Here is an 18,849-nt window from a genome sequence, read left to right as displayed (position 1 = left end):
ACTTTACAATAGCTTGGATTTTTTTTTCAGTAATGCATAAATTGGATATCAGGGGAAAAATGTTCTTTGCCTGATGAAACATGCTTAAAAGAAGGTCTACTACCAATAATAATAATAATAATAATAATAATAATAATAATAATAATAATAATAATAATAATAATAATATCTTTATTTTCAGGTGTCAAAAACTCAGCTGATGAATGAAAGTGCAGAGATGAATTAAGAACTTCATGGACGATTAGATGTTATCTTCGAAGAACTAGTCGTCTATTGAGGGTTTCGCCTATATACATATCTGCTTTCTACGTGTCGCTTGATTTAGGATTATCGAATTAAGCCAACGAAAAATTCCATCATCTATGGTTATCTTAACTGCACTAGCTTCTTCCCACCATGAAAAAGGAAAGAAAGATGAAAATGGCGGCCCAACTTAGATACATTTTGGTGACATCAACCGTCTACACCTGCATAATCAGTACGGCTGGCATGACAACAGAAGAAGTAAAAGCATATGGCTACAACTCCTCGTGCACTGAGAATTGCATTTGCGGAGTCATTCGTTCCAGCCACCTGCACCAAGATTTAAAAACCATAAATTGTTCCTTTACAGGGATGAAGAACTTTCCAGAAGTACTACCCAAGGACCTGCAAGCACTAAACCTCAAGGGTAACTCCATATTCAATGTGCTTGACAGTATTTCTCACCTTAATGAACTGCAGGAGCTTGATCTGTCTGGAAACAGAATCAAGTCTTTTGGTAGAGGTGAAATGTTCCAGAATATGTCGAAATTGAGTTACTTGAATATTGGTAAAAATTCAGTTTCCACCATCTTCCATGATAATCTAAGAGGCCCCAAAGGCCTAAAACATCTAATACTTTCTAATAACAAAATTAACTACATTGAAGACGAAGCTCTAATCGACCTGCTTAATCTACAGATACTCGATCTCGAGCACAACCTCCTTGGATCACTATACGAGGAATGGTTTCATGGACTAGGAAATCTAGTTGCTCTAAACCTTGCACACAACAGAATCCATAACATTCCATCATCGGTTTTCCGAGCTCTAGTTTCTTTGCAAAGACTTCACTTGTCAGGAAACAGGATTTCTATTGTCGATCCAAGAGCATTTTCAGGTCTAGTGAGCCTTCAAGTCTTAAAGATGGAGGATAACCTCCTTTCAAGAGTGCCAACAACTGCTTTCCAGAGCTTACCATTGCTGGAAACTTTAACACTGGACCAAAATCCCCTTACAAAACTGAAACCCTTGGACTTTTCGCACCTCAGCGTTACCAGAATCAGTTTAAGTCAGATGCCAGAACTAATCATTATTGATGCCAAAGCCTTCTACAGTCTAGATAACATTACTTTCATTCAAATAACAGACAATAAGAAACTCACTTACATTGACCCTCGAGCCTTTAAAGACGTCGACTCTCTTTTAGAATTACAACTTCACAATAATAACATACAAGGTTTGCAAAAGGAAATGCTTCGATTTCTACCAGAGGGTACACAGATGTCCTTATATGACAACCCTTTTCGATGTGACTGTAATATCAGATGGTTACATAATCTGATTTCGGACAAAGATGAAGCTAATCTAACAATTGTTGAACCTGAACACATGGTATGTCAAACTCCACCTAATCTAGCACATAAATTACTTAAGGATCTAGATATCATGAAGATTCCAAAGGTGTGCATTCCCAACATACTCAACTTAACAAGGACGGAAACTGTCATGGGAAAAGTGGGAGAAAAGAAGATTCTCGAATGTAGAGCTCTCGGATATCCTATTCCCAACTTGTATTGGAAGTTGCCAGATGGAACGTATGTCAATTCAACTCTAAATGAAGTACGGCGAAGATTCTTTTCCCCAGGGACTCTGATATACTACCATTTACAACCCACAGATGGTGGAAAGTACACCTGCTTTGCCTTTAATTCAGTTGGCAAAACCAACTTTTCCATTGCCCTCAATGTGACAGGAATTGATATACATCTGTTTCCAATACGTGTTTCATCTACATTTGTTACTTTAGTTTGGAATGGAACAGAACGCCGAGCTTTTCCAACGTACAAGATCACAGTTACAGAAGTTGATGACAATGGTACAGAAATTGAAAAACTGGACACCAGAACAGCGAGTTCTCTCAGGAAGAGATTTACGATTAGCCGCCTACAGCCTGAAACGCACTATAAGTTCTGCCTGGGCTATGAGGATAACAGTGGCTACTGGCTTTTGATTTCCTGTTGCTTCACAAACACTCAAGATATTGAATTCATGTTACAAGGGATTTCTAGGACTTCAAATGTCGCAGTGGCTGCAGTAGTTGGTATAATACTGGTAATGACAGTAGTGGTATGTCTAGTGTCAGTATTATCGAGAAAATATCGCCACCGGATGTACGAGACACCCGACAAGAGCACGGATGGATCTATCATTCCTCTTGACAATTTGTATAGACCACTTCTGATGGGATCATGACAGTCTAGAGGGGGCGAAGGACTAAGCACTCCCTCAATCCTTCGTCGTCCGCCTTGTTGCTCACCCAACCCGTCCTCTCCTGGGCCTCGAACACCACCCCTACGTCCACGTTATAGTAACGCCTCAGCATACAGTAGTCCAAGAACAACACCTATCTTGCATCGACGTCAGAGCAGCTATGAAGACTCTTCATATGTGTCCTCTTCAAGGTATAGAAGCACCATTTCTGTGTAAGATCTCATCTTGGGAAGGTTTTATTTTCAAATATTTGTGTTTGATTCAAAGTAACAATTTTTATTCTTTTTAATAATTTTTTTTTTATAATGCTGAATCGATTAAATTCTGTAAAAAAAAAAATCCACATGAAATACATCTATAAAAGTTTGGGATGCTTCACATCTAAACTGAACTATTTTGAATTTAATGTAATCAGCCTTTCTTCACCACTCAGGATAATTATATGCATATTTCTACACAGGTTGGGGAGCCCTAGATCTGGAACTGCTAGGCTGCTGGACCAAGCCATTGAGTCCCCAAGTGAAGTGTTGCCTTACACAGCCGACGTGGAGACCATGCCCATTATCCAGGAGACCCAGCTCTCATCTGGATAAATGTTAACGCCTATTACTTTTATTGTATAGCTGGGTATCTACGTGTGTGGCTTCACTAGAGGCAATTTCAAAGACTATCCTACATATCTGTAAGAGGCTTACCAGCAAGTGGCCCTGAATTACCTTTTTTTATATCGGTAATAACCTTATGGAAGACTTGATGTGCTACAGACAATTTCAAAGACTGTCCTACATGTGTGTCAGTGGCTTACCAGCAAGTAGCTCTAAATTACTCTTTTTTATATCAGTCATAACCTTATGGAAGACTTGATGTGCTACAACCTTTTTTGCTCTTTACAAGAGCGATACCGAAAACACAATTTAGCTTTTAATGGTGAATGTAAAATATATTTTATCAACTGTGATTTCGTGATAAGCTGTAGTTCGAGAAGATTGTAAATTCAACACGGAGGCATAATGCTACAATATAAAATCTGGTTTGCTGATGATACCCTGCGTGCATTTTCTATTTGCCATTACGGTAGCTGGTTGCATAAATTTTGTGAGCAATTGTTTTTATATATATATATATATATATATATATATATATATATATATATATATATATATATATATATATATATATATATATCACGCTCATAAAAGAACAGAAAATTCAGGAATTGATGGAAATATGAGGAAGTTAATGATTTCAGAAAATTTATACGAATTTGGTATGGGATATGAAATTATTCCTTTATCATTGCTGGGAATAATTATTACCTGTTAACATTTATTAATGGGATGATTACTGTTTAAGTTAATATTTGTATTCTTTTTAAAGATACTGGTAATAATTTTTACTTTTTGCTTGATTATACTTGAATTAGGGCAAGAGACTTGTGATCTATTTGTGACTACGAAAACACGATTCAAAATAATCAGGTCATATGACATAGAATTCGTAGGAATGTAAATAAGAAAGTGTGTTGTGGAATGATCAAAACCAACACTCCCGTTTAAACAAATTAAAAGAAAAGATACAAAATTTGAGATTTTACTAAAATAAGGAGAGAAGTAAATGATAAGAGATCAAAGAAACTAAATTCTAGAGATGGCAGATATTTTAAAAAGGACACAAAAGAGAAAGAGAGGGAGAGAGAGAAAGGAGTTGTTAAAATAAAATTTTTGCATAGTTACTTCTCTGTTACAATTTTCTCTGAAAATCTTTCGGTATTTTAATTTTCTTTCACAAAAACAGAAATCTGTTATTTCCTTTGAACAGGATATGATAGGAGTTAACAACGGTCTAACTTATTCCAAAATCCACAATAAAATCTGTTTAAAAAGTTCATTATTTTGTTAAGCAAACAATGTATTTCTGGGATAATTTTTATTTTGTTCAGGTTTTATGAAGACAGAAATGTTTAAGAATGCAAAGCCTATAAATTTTATTTAATCCTTCATCAACACAAACAGCTGTTTACCAAAGGGCTTCTACAAATGGAACTTCCATTAAAATATGTTATGATATAATCTTTATTTGTGAAACCTCTTAAGTTATCATTTGGCTTTGATTTCCTCAATTATATCTAATATTCAATGAAAACTTATACAAGTCAAATAATCCAGCTGAAATAACTTGAAAGTCAACATATCCAAATAATGTTAAAATTTTCTAGCAAACGTTTATGTCACCAAAGACGTTTTTGAACAGTTTCTAAACACAAACAGTCATCTTATATGATACTGAGTTTCTCATGACTGAGTATGTGTGTTAAGTCGTCCAGCTTCATCATCTTAATGTAACTATACATGTACTCCTGTATCACAGGCAGAGTCAAATAATAATATGTACCTCATATTGCCAATATACGGTGTTTCTTTTTTATAAAATAAAACTTAAATGTATAACACAGGTGCGTTTATTCTTAAACCGTAATCTCTCATTGAATGTAATAATTGTTACAGTTTTCAAAACGACGGTAAGTACTTCGTTATCATTATCAACATAATTATTATTACTAGGTAAGCTACAAAACCAGTTGGAAAAGCAGGATCCTATATGCCCAAGGGCTCCAACAGCGAAAATAGCCAAGTGAAGAAAGGAAATAAGTAAAAGGATAGAATAGTGTGCCTAGATGTATCCTCAAGCACGAGAACTCGAACACAAGGCAGTGGAAGACCATGGTACAGAGGCTATAGCGAAGGTTTGATTTTTGCAGTGCCCTTGTCCTAGAAGAGCTGCTTATCATCGCTCGAGTCTCTTCTACCTTGCCAAGAGGAAAGTAGACAGTGAAGTTATACAGTAAACCCCTTGAGTCAGGAAGAAATTTCCGGTTATTTTGGTGTTTCAGGTGTATGAAGAAAGAGATTGTGTAAAGAATATAATATAAAATAAGGAACAAGTGTCTCGATATATATATATATATATATATATATATATATATATATATATATATATATATATATATATATATATCATATATACTTACACATATATAAATATATATATATATATATATATATATATATATATATATATATATATATATATATATATATATATATATCATATACACTTACACACACATATATATATATATATAAATATATATATATATAATTATATATATATACATATATACATATATATATATATATATATATATATATATATATATATATATATATATATATATATATATATATATATATATGTGTGTGTGTGTGTGTGTGTGTAGAAATCAGAAAAGCTGACACGTGATGAATATAAAATGTATTATAGCCACGAAAGGAAAAATGAAAAAGACTTGATTGGAGTAAGTACTTTCATCCACTCAGGACATTGTCAAACTCAGCAATGAGAGAGAATACATATCTTTCTTGGAGTATTATAGCCAACACTTGTTGTTGGCACGGGCCTTTCCCTTGGTTGGCCCGTAGTGAGAGAATACATATACAAAGACATCGTATTCTTACAGGAGAAGGGGATCCAACAGCTGTCAGTTTCTTAATAATTCCGGAGAAGTCAGATTTTAGATAAAAGGATAATACTGGATTAACGGAAAACAGACCTGGGCTTAGATTCAAATTTCTACCTACAGGAGATTAAAAATGATTCAACAATATTCCTTTGGAAATAGTCATTTACATGGATTACTTTTTCCGTCTTTGACCAACCAATTCTGTGACTTGACCCTAACCAGTGGGAGGCCAAGGCATTATTAAGAGAACCCCTGGAGACGGCCACCTGATGCTGTTTGAATCTGACAAGTATACTTTTTGATGTTTTATGTTTGATGTTTTCTATGATCAAGTTTTTGGTATGGCGATGGGTAATCCTTTGTCCCCACTTTTATCCAACATATATATATGGAATTTTTTGAATCTAGATTAATTCCTTCAGTGTGGTCTTCCCAAATTGTGTGGTATCGATATGTTGATGATGTTCTAGGTATTTTAGAAGAAAATTTTAATCTTGAGGGTTTTGTTCCAATCATTAATTCATTAGTACCATCAATAAAATTCACTATAGAAAATGAAGAAAATAACCGTATCCCAGTTTTAGTCGTTTTAATAGTTAGAGAAAGATAAATTTAAGTTTTCCATATAGGCTATAGAAAGCCAACAAATAATTTTTCATATGAACATTTTTACTCCAGTCACTCAAAAAATATAAAGCATTCAGTTTTTTCCTCCATGTACCTTAGGGCATTGAGAATTTGTAGCCCAAATTACATTGAGGAGGAGTTCACTAAAATAGAAAAAATTGCAACAGATCTTTGTTATCCCAAATATTTCTTAGAAAAATGTATGAATAAGGCTAAGAAAACATTTTATAGTGTCCAATTAGAGAGGAAGGAAACAATTAATAATATGATTTGTTTGCCATTTCATGTTTGTTTTTTAGATGTTATACCCCTTTTGAAAAAACTAGACATTGCTGTAGTGTTTAAATATAATTGTACATTAAAAAACATGTTAATTAAGAATAGTTCTCGAAATGATAATAATGTAATATATAGCATTCCTTGTTCAGAGTGTAACCTATTTTATGTTGGCCAAACATAAAAAAGTATACCAGTCAGATTAAAACAGCATCAGGTGGCCGTCTCCAGGGGTTCTCTTAATAATGCCTTGGCCTCCCACTGGTTAGGGTCAAGTCACAGAATTGGTTGGTCAAAAACGGAAAAAGTAATCCATGTAAATGACTATTTCCAAAGGAATATTGTTGAATCCTTTTTAATCTCCTGTACTCAAGGTAGAAATTTGAATCTAAGCCCAGGTCATTCCGTTAATCCAGTAATATCCTTTTATCTAAAATCTGACTTCTCCGGAATTATTAAGAAACTGACAGCTGTTGGATCCCCTTCTCCTGTATAAATATGATGTCTTTGTATATGTATTCTCTCACTACGGGCCAACCAAGGGAAAGGCCCGTGCCAACAACAAGTGTTGGCTATAATACTCCAAGAAAGATATGTATTCTCATTGCTGAGTTTGATAATGTCCTGAGTGGATGAAAGTACTTACTCCAATCAAGTCTTTTTCATTTTTCCTTCCGTGGGTATAATACATATATATATATATATATATATATATATATGTCACGCTCAGTGGGGAGGAGTGGTCATACCCTAGTGAGAGGGGGTGTCCAGAAAGGTACAATCGGAAACCAAACTTTCGCACAAATTGCCGAACCAGCGGGTTGCAGTTAGGAAAGGGAGAGGGGAAGGGAAGGGATGCGTGTGCTTAGCTATCTAAATATTTAGACATGATTTTACGGTTTGGGTACACTATAATATAATTATAAACTTTATTCCATCTTAAAGGACGGCCTTCGCAGTATTCAAGAAAAAATATTTCACAGAAAAATGGAGACTGAACATTTATCTTAATATTACAAATATTAAGTAATTTGTATTTTTCCTAACAGTACTTACCTCGAACTACTTTCTTAGGAGTATCTGGGATCTCCTCCCAACCGACCAGAGTTTTGTGTAGTTTACCCTAGTCCCGTTTTCTATGAGGGGTATCCTCAGGTGGAGTGGAACACACCCTGAGGCTATCCCCAGGTCAGAGAGGTCTTGATCTCCAGTAAGTTCTTGATAGCTTAGGTATCTATGAAGTCCAGCAAGGCACTCAGGGTAGGATGGGCAGGACATTACCCGAAAGTAGTTCGAGGTAAGTACTGTTAGGAAAAATACAAATTACTTAAAATTTGTGATTTGTTCCAACACAGAGTACTTACCTCGAACTACTTTCTTAGGAGACTTATACCTTAGGAGGTGGGAGTGTCCTTCAGGACCTAGAGACCGTGACAAGAATAAAAGAGGAACCTAGGTAGAAGACTAAGTTCTGCTGACCTCAAAGAAAACACGAGAAAATAGGGAAAACTACGCAAAAAAACCATCTTAGTGTCTAAGTAACTCACTTCTGCAAGAATCCTAGGAGACATGTCCTTCCAATGATAGTGTATCCCATGGCAGTTTCAGGGGGCTACCCGAGTCATTTCCGGTAAGGGAATAGGAGAAGGAAGAACAAGGGGGCTCAAGAAGGAACCTGTGTCTCTTGGACTCGCTACCGGTAGTTACCACTGGGGCAACACCATTAAACTGTTTGGAGCGTGGAAATGACGGGACCGAGTGAGAACCCGCCCAGGGACTTTCTCGAGTAGTCCTTCAAGCAGTGAGCCATAAAGGTCGACTGGTTAGACCAAGTACCTGCCCTCAGGATTTGGCTCACTGTCATGTTTTTCTCAAACGCCAAAGAAGTAGTTAGACTCCTAATGCTGAGGGGTCTGGGCTTTCCTAGAAAAGGGAACCCTGCACTACTGTAGGGACTGACGATCACTTGCCTTATCCAGAATAAGAAAGTGTTCTTGGAGACTGGCTTCTTCACAGTCCCGAGGAAAATGAACAGACTCTCGATCTCAGGATGAAGTCTAGCTGTCCTTTCTAAATACTTCCATACTGCAAGTCCCTCGGGTTGTCTGAGCAAGGGATAGCTGGCACTGAGAACAATTCCACTTTGGGGTCCCAAACAGCTGGATTCTGAGTCTTGGCTACGAAGGAGGGTAAGAATCTGAAAGTAGTTTCTCGCCAGCCTTCGAGTGTGAGATCTCGTATGACAGGCCAAGAATCTCACCTACTCTTTGCTGATGCCAGAGCTAAACGAAAGACTGCCTTGAGGGTGAGCTCCTTGTCTAGAATATCTTTTAGAGGCTCGAAGGGAGGTTCCAAAAGCATCTTCAAGTACTCTAGCCATATCCCCCTGGGGCACTCTAATGGCTTGGGGGGAAACCGACTGCTCGAAGCACTTGAAGAGCGTCGAGATCTACCTGGAGGCACCCAGGTCTATGTACTTCAGGAGGAAGCCTTGGGATGGACATGCCCACTTCGTCCCTGAGATAGACCAGGAAGTCTGCTATCTCGTGAATGGAGGCCCCTAACGGCCTGATGTTCTTCGAGGAGCACCCCTTAGAAAAGGAAGCCCACTACGCCTGGTACACCTTGACTGACGAACGCCTCAGGCACTCTGACATTCTTGATGCCGTGCTCGACGGAAATCCTTCCTTTTTCCGGAGACGCTCGATAACCTCCACGCGTGAAGGAGAGACCAAGGGTTTACGTGGAACCTCTGGAAGTGAGGCTGCCGGAGAAGGTCTGGTCTGTCTGGAAGTGGCCCAGGTGTAAGGCATGCCAGTTCCTTTAGATCCGCGAACCACTCTCTCTCTGGCCACCAGGGCGCTACCAAAGTCACCCACAGGTTGGCCGTCCGTCTCATTGGAAGTCGTCCTCGAAAGCTGCTGCTGGATCTAGCACAGGAAAACAAAACACGGGGAGCTGTGCGTTTAGTCTCATGGCGATGAGGTCTATCACCGGCGAGCCCCACTTCAGGGAGAGGGTTTTGACCACTTCTGGGTGTAGGGACCACTCGGGCCCTACCACTTGACCCATCCTGTTGAGGCCGTTGGCCAGGACGTTCCTCTTCCCCGGAGAGAACCTGGCTGAAAAATTGATTTGTTCTGCTTCAGCCCATTCTAGGAACTCCATCGTGAGACTGCACCATTCCTTCGACTTCAGTCCTCCTTGCTCTTTCACGTAGGCCACCACCGTGGTGTTGTCGCACCTCGGATCCACGGAGTTTCCCTGGGGTAGATGGACGATCTCTAGGCACGCTCTTGTACGGTCCTCATCTCCAGCACGTATATGTGCAGGTTCGTCTCCTCGACTTCCCATTTACCTTTTGCCGTTTTGTCGAGAAGATGGGCACCCCAGCTCTCCTTGGATACGTCCGTGAACAGGAGCATCTCCAGAGGGTCGGTAGCAAAGGGCATCCCTTGAGGGTGTTCGTTCTGATTGCTACCACCCCAGGACTTCCTGCGCCTCCGGGGAGAGTCCTTCGTCTCCGAGGACACCAGGACTAACTAGTGCGGGGAGACCTATCAGTCTTTGCCAGACCTTGGCTCTCCTGGGCTGGCCCTACAGGAAGGGCCAGAGTATCTGTTTCAGGGTGTCCAGTTTCTCCGCGGAGGGGAAGGCCCTCGCAATCCGGGAGTCTAGAACCAACCCTAGGTAGGTCATCCTGGTGGAGGGAATCAGCCGGAACTTCTCCAGGTTGATGATGATACTCAAGACGTTGTAGAACTGCAGGAGCTTCTCGCCTTGCTCCCTCAGTACTTCCTCTGAGACTGAAAGCAACAACCAGTCATCTAGGTATCGAATCTGCCGGACCTGGAAGTAGACGTCTTTGAGGCCTATGGACCTCATGAATTCCTCCTCCTTCAAGGTCGCTAGGACCGACTTCGGAGTGTCCATCTTGAAGTCGGTGTTGCACACGAATTGTTGAGGGCTGAAAGGTCTATGACCGGTCTCCAGAACCCTGTCGCCTTCTCCACCAGGAAGAGCCTGTTGTAGAACCCTGGACTCGGTTTCTCGACTGGTTCTACTGCCCCTTTCGCCAGCATTGCCGAGCCTTCTTCCTGCAATACTGCTACTCTCAAGGGATCATTGGGTGCCAACCACTCTGCCTGTTGATCTGGGATCCAAGGTGGGGGTCTGCTAGAAAGGGCAGCTTGTACCCCTCCTTTAGTACTGCTACGGTCCACGGATCCGCTCCGTGGTCCCGCCATGCTTGCCAAGACCATTTGAGGCATCCTCCCACCTGAGGCGCCAGCAGGAGTAGGGGGCCTCCACTCCTAACTCCTTCAAGAGCCGCGGCCTGCACGCCCTCTCCTGGAGCCCGAGTAGGAGGGTCTGAAGGTTAACTGAGGAGTCGAAGCTCCCCTACGGGGGGGCAAGGCAAGGGAAAGATTACGTGTGCCAACTTCTACATCCGACGGGCGGAGGGAGCCGAAGAGGCGCTGGGCAAAGGTGCGGGGGTCTCTCTCCAGCAGCCACTGAGGCAGGCACTGGAGAGGCAATAGCCCCGTTCGAACCGCTAGTGGGAAAACCACTTTGCCTTCGTCACGGATGGAGCTGTCAGAAACGGGGGTAGCCGTCATGGGTCTACCCCCTCTTGGGGAAATCCGTGGGGTTTAAGTACCCTATCATGTCAGCGGCCTCTTCCGATGCTTGGATGGGGCTGGCCGGGACGATGGCACGGCTGGCTCCATCACGGATGGAACTGCCGGAACGGAGGTAGCCGTCATGGGTGTGTCAGCGGCCACCTCCAATGCTAGGATGGGGCTTGCCGGGAAGATGGAGCAGTCATCTCCACCACGGATGAAGCCACTGGGACGGAGGTAGCCATCCTGGGTCTACCCCCTCCCGGGGAGATCCGTGGGGTTTAAGTACCCTGCCATGTCAGCGGCCGCCTCCGACGCTTCGATGGGGCTGGCCGGGACGATGGCACGGCTGGCTCCATCACGGATGGAGCCGCCGGGACGGAGGTAGCCGTCATGGGTGTGTCAGCGGCCACCTCCAATGCTTGGATGGGGCTGTCCGGGACGATGGAGCGGCAATCTCCATCACGGATGAAGCCACTGGGACGGAGGTAGCCGTCATGGGTCTACCCCCTCCCGGAGAAAACCGTGGGATTTAAGTACCCTGCCATGTCAGCGACCGCCTCTGATGCTCGGATGGGGCTGGCCAGGACGATGGCACGGCTGGCTCCATCACACGATGGAGCCGCCAGGACGGAGGTAGCCGTCATGGGTGTGTCAGCGGCCACCTCCAATGCTTGGATGGGGCTGGCCGGACGATGTAGCGGCTATCTCCATCACGGATGAAGCCACTGGGACGGAGGTAGCAGTCATGGGTCTACTCCCTCCCGGGGAATCCGTGGGGTGTGAGTACCCTGGTATACCAGCGGTTGACCACGAAGCCTGAATGGAGCTGTCGTGGTACCGGGTATGGATGCCATGCTGCCGGGTCGAGCCAGCGGCTATCTCCGCTGGAAGGATGGAGCTCCTGCGGAGATCCATGGAGCCACGGGCTTCCCCGTGCTGGCTGGTTGGTTACTTCGTTCAGGGCGGGCCATCGAAGAACCGGAGGCTGGAACAAGGATGCCAGTCCGAAGGGGTGACTCTCTCTGCTGGGCGGGAAAAGTCGGAACCTTTGCGGGCTTATGCCTGTCGACCGAAACCTGGCTGTCGAAGTCTTGGAGGCTGGGACACGGCTGCCAGACCGAAGGGGCGACTCTCCGCTGGGCTGAAGGAGTTGGAACCCTCGCGGACTTATGCCGGTCTGCCAGAGACTGCTGTAGGGTTGCTTGGGATCAAGTCGAAGGACGGGCATCGCCGTCGGAACGGGGGCCTCCGTCCTGGGTCCAACAACTCTTCCGAAGGTTCTCGTATATGCGGGCCTGCCCGTCGAGGAAAACCGAGGGCTGCGCTCGTGACGAGCTAGGTGGCCTTTGGAGGTCAGGACTCAGCTGCCAGACCGAAGGGGAGACTCTCTCCGCTGGGCGGATGGAGCCAGAACCTTCGCGGACTTACGCCTGTCGACTGGAACCTGCCATAATGAGTCCGTCCATTGGGTGCCGCTGCTGCCAGAGGAGTATCTATCCGGGGAGTTCGTCCTCGGACGCCAACTTGAAGGCCCGGTGCCGCAGCTGGCTCCAGCAGCCTGTCGAGATGAACCACCACCCACTCACTGCTCTTGGGGGATCTTGAGCGCCGACTCTCGTGGCGCGACCTCGAGGGGGAGCGAGAACGCGACAACTTCTTGCGGGACTTCTCTCTTTGTCTCCTGATCTTCCTCAGCGCCTCGTCTTGGGAGGCTCCTTCTCGGCGACGTCCTCGGTTGCAGAAGTGACTGAAAAACACGTCAAAGAGGCTGGAGAAGAATTAGGGACATTTTTCCCCCACATGGGGTCATCAGAGGAGACGTGGCCTGCTTGTACCAGGACTCCGTCTCCCCTACACACTCCCGCCCCTCACTCCTCTGGAACGACGCCACAACCTCACTATCCTGAAGATCAGACTCTTGGGGAAGGGCCGCGGGCCTCTTCCCCGCAACGGACTTAACTCGTCCCCTACTCTGGGTAGGGAAGGGTGGTAGGGAAGCTCTGTCAGACGAGACGCCCAGCGAAGCAATGGAGGAAGGGACGCTAGTCTTCTTAGGTGACCTCTTCGTTGCCTACTTCTTCTTGGTGCTATACCGCACCCACTCAGACTCCTGGGGAAGAGCAATGGGCCACTTCCCCACAACTGACTTACCTCGTCCCCTACTCTGGGTAGGGGAAGGTGGCTGTATAAAAGAAGCTTCATTCGATGAGGCATCGGGAGAAGTAAGCGGCGAGGAGAGGCTCGTTTTCCTATGTGACCTCTTGAGTGCCTTCTTCTTCTTGGTGCCGAAGCGCACCCACTGCACCACGTTCCAGGACTCGCACTCCGGACACGTGGCTGTAGGAGAACATAAGCTGCCCCTACACGACAAACACAGAGGATAAGGGTAGGAAGTGGTATAGAATGAACACAATGTGTCCACGTGGGGACCGCGTAAGACACAAAAGGGGGTTCGGGGACACAAAGGGTTGCACTGGGTAAGGAGAGAGCGTCGAGATGTTATCACGAAGCGACCAGAGAACCTACTGGAGATTGAGACCTGAGCAAGCATGCTCTCTGACCTGGGGATAGCCTCAGGGCGTGTTCCACTCCACCTGAGGTTACCCCTCATAGAAAACGGAACTAGGGTAAACTACACAAAACTCTGGTCAGTTGGAGGAGATCCCAGATACTCCTAAGAAAGTAGTTCGAGGTAAGTACTCTGTGTTGGAACAAACGTAGGTTACCTTAAAACATCCGAGATACAATTCAAATTTCCTTTGAAATATAATAAAATTGGTGGTCTGGACTCAAACGGTACAGAACAGAAGAGAGAGAGAGAGAGAGAGAGAGAGAGAGAGAGAGAGAGAGAGAGATATATATATATATATATATATATCTATATGATATATATATATATATATATATATATATATATATATATATATATATATATATATATATATATATATATATATATATATATATACACAAATCATCTATCATCTTTTGAAAAGAGATAGCAGAAATGTAGGACTATAATGAATATGAGTAAATTAAGTAAAGTTCAATGAAAATGCAGACACAACCAATAAGAGTTACTGACGAACGTCTAGAGATTGTTAATGAATATATGTAATTAGCACAGACAGTGAGTGTATTCCCAGGACATGAGACAAATTTCAAGGGAAGGATAAGCATGGGATGGAGAGCCTTTGGTAAACAAAATGAAATTATGAAAAGTAAAATGCCACTTTCTCTAAAATGAAAAGTATTTTATGAGATGGTCCTACCAGCTTTAACTTAAGCATCAGAAACTTGGAACCTTACTAAAGCCTTAGTACATAAGCTAGTTACCACTCAAAGAGCAATGGAAAGAATAATAATGGGAATAACACAAAGAGACAGAAAAAGGGCAACATGGATACGAGAGCAAACTAAAATAGAGGATATTCTAACATGCAAGTAATACAGGTATATTTGGGCAGGTCTTATAATGAGAATAACAGATAATAGATGGTCATTAAGAATAACAGAAGGGGTCCCTAGAGATTGCAAAAGAAGCAGGGGAAGGAAGAGAATACAACGGATTGAAGAGCTAAGAAAATTGAGGGTAAAGACTGTCAGAGAAAGACCATCAACAGACGGGAGTGGAAAGACAACGTCTGAGCCTGTGTTCTGCAATGAACTAGTAACAACTAACGATGATGATGATATATATAATTACGGACTTTGAACAGCTCGTTAATAAAGCACTTAAAGAATAGTGATAGAGCAAATGATGCTCCATTTTTTCCACCGGGAAATCCAAGTATACAAATTACTCATCCTGATTCCGCCAATCACAATGTCATTTGCAATTATTGTCCAGGAGAGTTGTCCCCAAGGCTATTTCTAGCCTGTTTGCATTTTCATTTTGTTCGATGCTGTTTGAATTATTAATTAGGGGGAAATGGCACCACGCTTTGAATCTGTCGTGGAAAAAAAAAAAAAAAAAAAAAAAAAAAGATTGAAGGCTGTGGAAATTTTTCATGGCCTTTGAAGAGTTTTTCTTCCTTGTTCAAAATGGGATAGACATAAATCTATTGCGATTCAATGGACATGCTACTTTTTATTTCTTATTACTTTTCAGTATATAATATCATTACTATTCCTTCATGCTTCTATTAATCTAGATTTAAAATCTTAAATTTAGGGTTTCTGAATTCTTTCATCTATAGAATTGCATTATTTACTTTATTGTTATAGCTATATATAATATTTGTGCCTATATATATATATATATATATATATATATATATATATATATATATATATATATATATATATATATACATATATATAATATTTGTGCCATATAAATATATATATATATATATATATATATATATATATATATATATATATATATATATATATATATATGTGTGTGTGTGTGTGTCTGTATATGTATATATATATATATATATATATATATATATATATATATATATATATATATATATATATATATATATGTGTGTGTGTGTGTGTGTGTATATACACATATATGCATATATACAAAAACAACACTTAATACAAATGCAGCTATGGCCATGTCTGGGGTTTGGCCATTTTCATCAGAACGCTGGCCACTGCAGATTGGTGATGGTGGAAGACTTTAGTCTCATTGCTCACGACAAGCCAACCTAGTATGGGTGTCCCAGACTAGTACACCTTTGCCGCTTATGGCTATACACAAACCGTTTCACCACGCTAAGGTATACCCGCTAAGAAATGGATATATTATTATTATTATTATTATTATTAACTAAGCTACAACCCTAGTTGGAAGTGAAGGATGATATAAGCCCAGAGCTCCAACAGGGAAAAATAGTCCGGTAAGGAGAGGAAATAAATATAAGAGAATTAATGAACAATTAATATTATATGTTTTAAGAACAGTAACGGCACGAAAATAGACCTTTAATGTACAAACTATCAAGAGAGACTTACACACACAAACACACACACGTGTATATATACATATACAGTATATATACATATATATATATATATATATATATATATATATATATATATATATATATATATATATATATATATATATATATATATATATTATATATATATATATATATATATATATATATATATATATATATATATATATATATATATGTATATATATATATATATTTTTGGGCTCAAGCCATGTCGTCCTGATGGAAGATCCTATAGGGTAGCTTCCTAGGGTATATTACAACTACGGCGATATTCCCAGAGAATTTACCTTAAGGTACCAGAATTCTAACTCCTGGAGCGAGTATCCCTCGTGAAAGGGATATCGCGACATATCAGAGGACGTATTCTAGACACGTCACATGGCAATCTACGACCGGAACAGAGATTTCGTCTCGTAGGAGGGAGATTGACGAGATACGAATTCGGGAAAGAAAAAGGGGAGCCGCTCCCAAGGCTTCCCTATCCCCCGATTCGTATGCGTGCCTGGCGCCAATCCTGGCGCCATCTGTATTCCTTTTTGCGTAGCTTAACAACTCGGTGTTTTTTCCTGTTTTTCTCGCAAATCTTGGATTTATTCAGCTTTTCATGGCTTCTTCGTCTTCGTTGGCCTCGGATAAGTTGAGTATAGTGTCTGTTATGTATAAATGTAGGCTCTTGGTAAATTTTGAGTGATTAATAGGATTAATCTTTGATACAAGAGCCGTAGCCTACCAGAGGTGTCCTGGACACTGTCACTCGCTAGGTATGAATTAGTTAGTCAGAGTGACATTCCTGGTTGTTTTGCTTAATAAATTTTAGCTATTTAGCTATTTAGCTTTACATAGGATTTCCTTTCGTGCTTAGTATTATTTGGCGAAGTATTCGCCATTCTGGCCTACGCTAGGCCATGTAGCCTAGTCATTTGGTCCTAGTACTTAATGCATGATTTTGGTTTTTCCGAGTGTAATTAAAATTTTATTGAAGCTTTCGGCTATATTTTATACATTTTAGACTGTGTGGAATATTTCCAAGATTGTATACGTGTGAGTTTCGGTGAATCAGGTAATCGATTCTCTTGGTGCCTAGGCTAATTGCTTATGGAGCCTTAGTATACTTTATCATACTCCCCGGTTGCTTTCTTTTCTTCGGAGAAGGTATGCAATCCCTTTCCCTCTGTTTAAGCCTTGGGCTTATCCCTAAGTGGTTTTTTCCGAATTTATTTTCGATAAAACTATACTAGGGTGTTACTGTACCTTCCTGTTCCAGCAAAGTCTGGTTCAAAGAGGGACAGAACAACAGAGTTTTTAGTCTGAGTCCGTGTTGTCTGGCTTGGGGCAGAGTCCCCCTCGCTGACCTAACACTTACAAAGGGAGCTTAGCTCCCTTAGGTCACTATCGAAGGTTTCTGTAAGTTATGATTCCTTCTTTTGTGATCGACCAGACTAAGTCCTGTTGCTGTTCTCGGGGAGGATAAAATCTTCCCTTGGGAGTAGCAACGCCTTCCTTGCTTTGGTGCTCTGGAAGCTGGCAAGTATTGCTGGCCGTTTCCCTTAGATCTCCCTTAGGCTAAGACAAAGTTCTTGGCTGCGGGTGATCTGTCACTAAAGCAAGGTTGGCAGGACCCTCTTGTCCCTTCCCCCTCTATCTCCGTAATGGCCTAGCCATTACTGTACTGTACCTTGCCGGCCGGCAGAGCTGGCCGGCAGGGGTATTACTGTACTGTACGTCATTCTACTTCTGGACCTAGTATAGGTTGGGATGTGGAATTGACTAAGCCCATTGCAGGCCGGCAGAGATGCTGGCCGGCAAGGGTCTTATGTTTTCGAGTGCTGCCCGGACCTCTCTTGGTCCCTCATCCATGCCTGCCGGCAGAGCCGGACGGCATTGGTCAAGGAAGCCTGAATTAAGTTTCTCCCCTTCCTTATATGCACTCTTTCGGTTGCCGGGCTTGGGGGGTAGTGTACTCTCTTATCCCGGCATCCATTCTATTTTCTTCTAAGTGCTGTACCTGTCCCGGCTGCCGGCCTATGAGGCCGGCAGCCGGGCAGGTGTTGTCTTCTGGTTCTTTTGCTGCCGGCTGGCATCGGTCTTGTACCTTTGCCGGCCGGCTTATGTCAGTCCTTGTCTGCCGGTCACCAAGAGTGTGGCCGGCAGCTGGGTACTACCTTGTGTAGTTGCTGGCCGGCAGTCATTGCCGGCCAACACTGGCTGTTGCTGGCCGGCAGCTACTGCCGCCGGCACAGGCATTTGAACCAGAGGGCTGCCGCCCTATAGCTGTTAAGTAGTATACTTTAAAGCTAATTGT

At 42.2% G+C, this 18,849-nt stretch overlaps 1 protein-coding gene across 1 annotated transcript; it reads left to right on the top strand.

Moving 5' to 3' along the window:
• Positions 1 to 316: 316 nt before the first annotated feature.
• LOC137622109 (leucine-rich repeat neuronal protein 1-like) lies at positions 317 to 2,500 on the top strand. The gene has a single exon (XM_068352575.1). It carries the CDS (start codon positions 397 to 399, stop codon positions 2,494 to 2,496), a length of 2,100 nt encoding a protein of 699 aa, XP_068208676.1. The 5' UTR covers positions 317 to 396; the 3' UTR covers positions 2,497 to 2,500.
• Positions 2,501 to 18,849: the final 16,349 nt, after the last annotated feature.

This window comes from Palaemon carinicauda, chromosome 28 (assembly GCF_036898095.1).
Source record: "Palaemon carinicauda isolate YSFRI2023 chromosome 28, ASM3689809v2, whole genome shotgun sequence".
In the NCBI taxonomy this organism is placed as follows: Eukaryota; Metazoa; Arthropoda; class Malacostraca; order Decapoda; family Palaemonidae; genus Palaemon; species Palaemon carinicauda.
The sequence above is the reverse complement of the archived record's forward strand: the minus strand, read 5'-3'. Positions and strand labels throughout refer to the sequence as shown.

Excerpts from the sequence above, each read along its gene's own strand:
- LOC137622109 (XM_068352575.1), top strand. The coding sequence starts at position 397 with ATGAAAAAGGAAAGAAAGATGAAAATGGCGGCCCAACTTAGATACATT.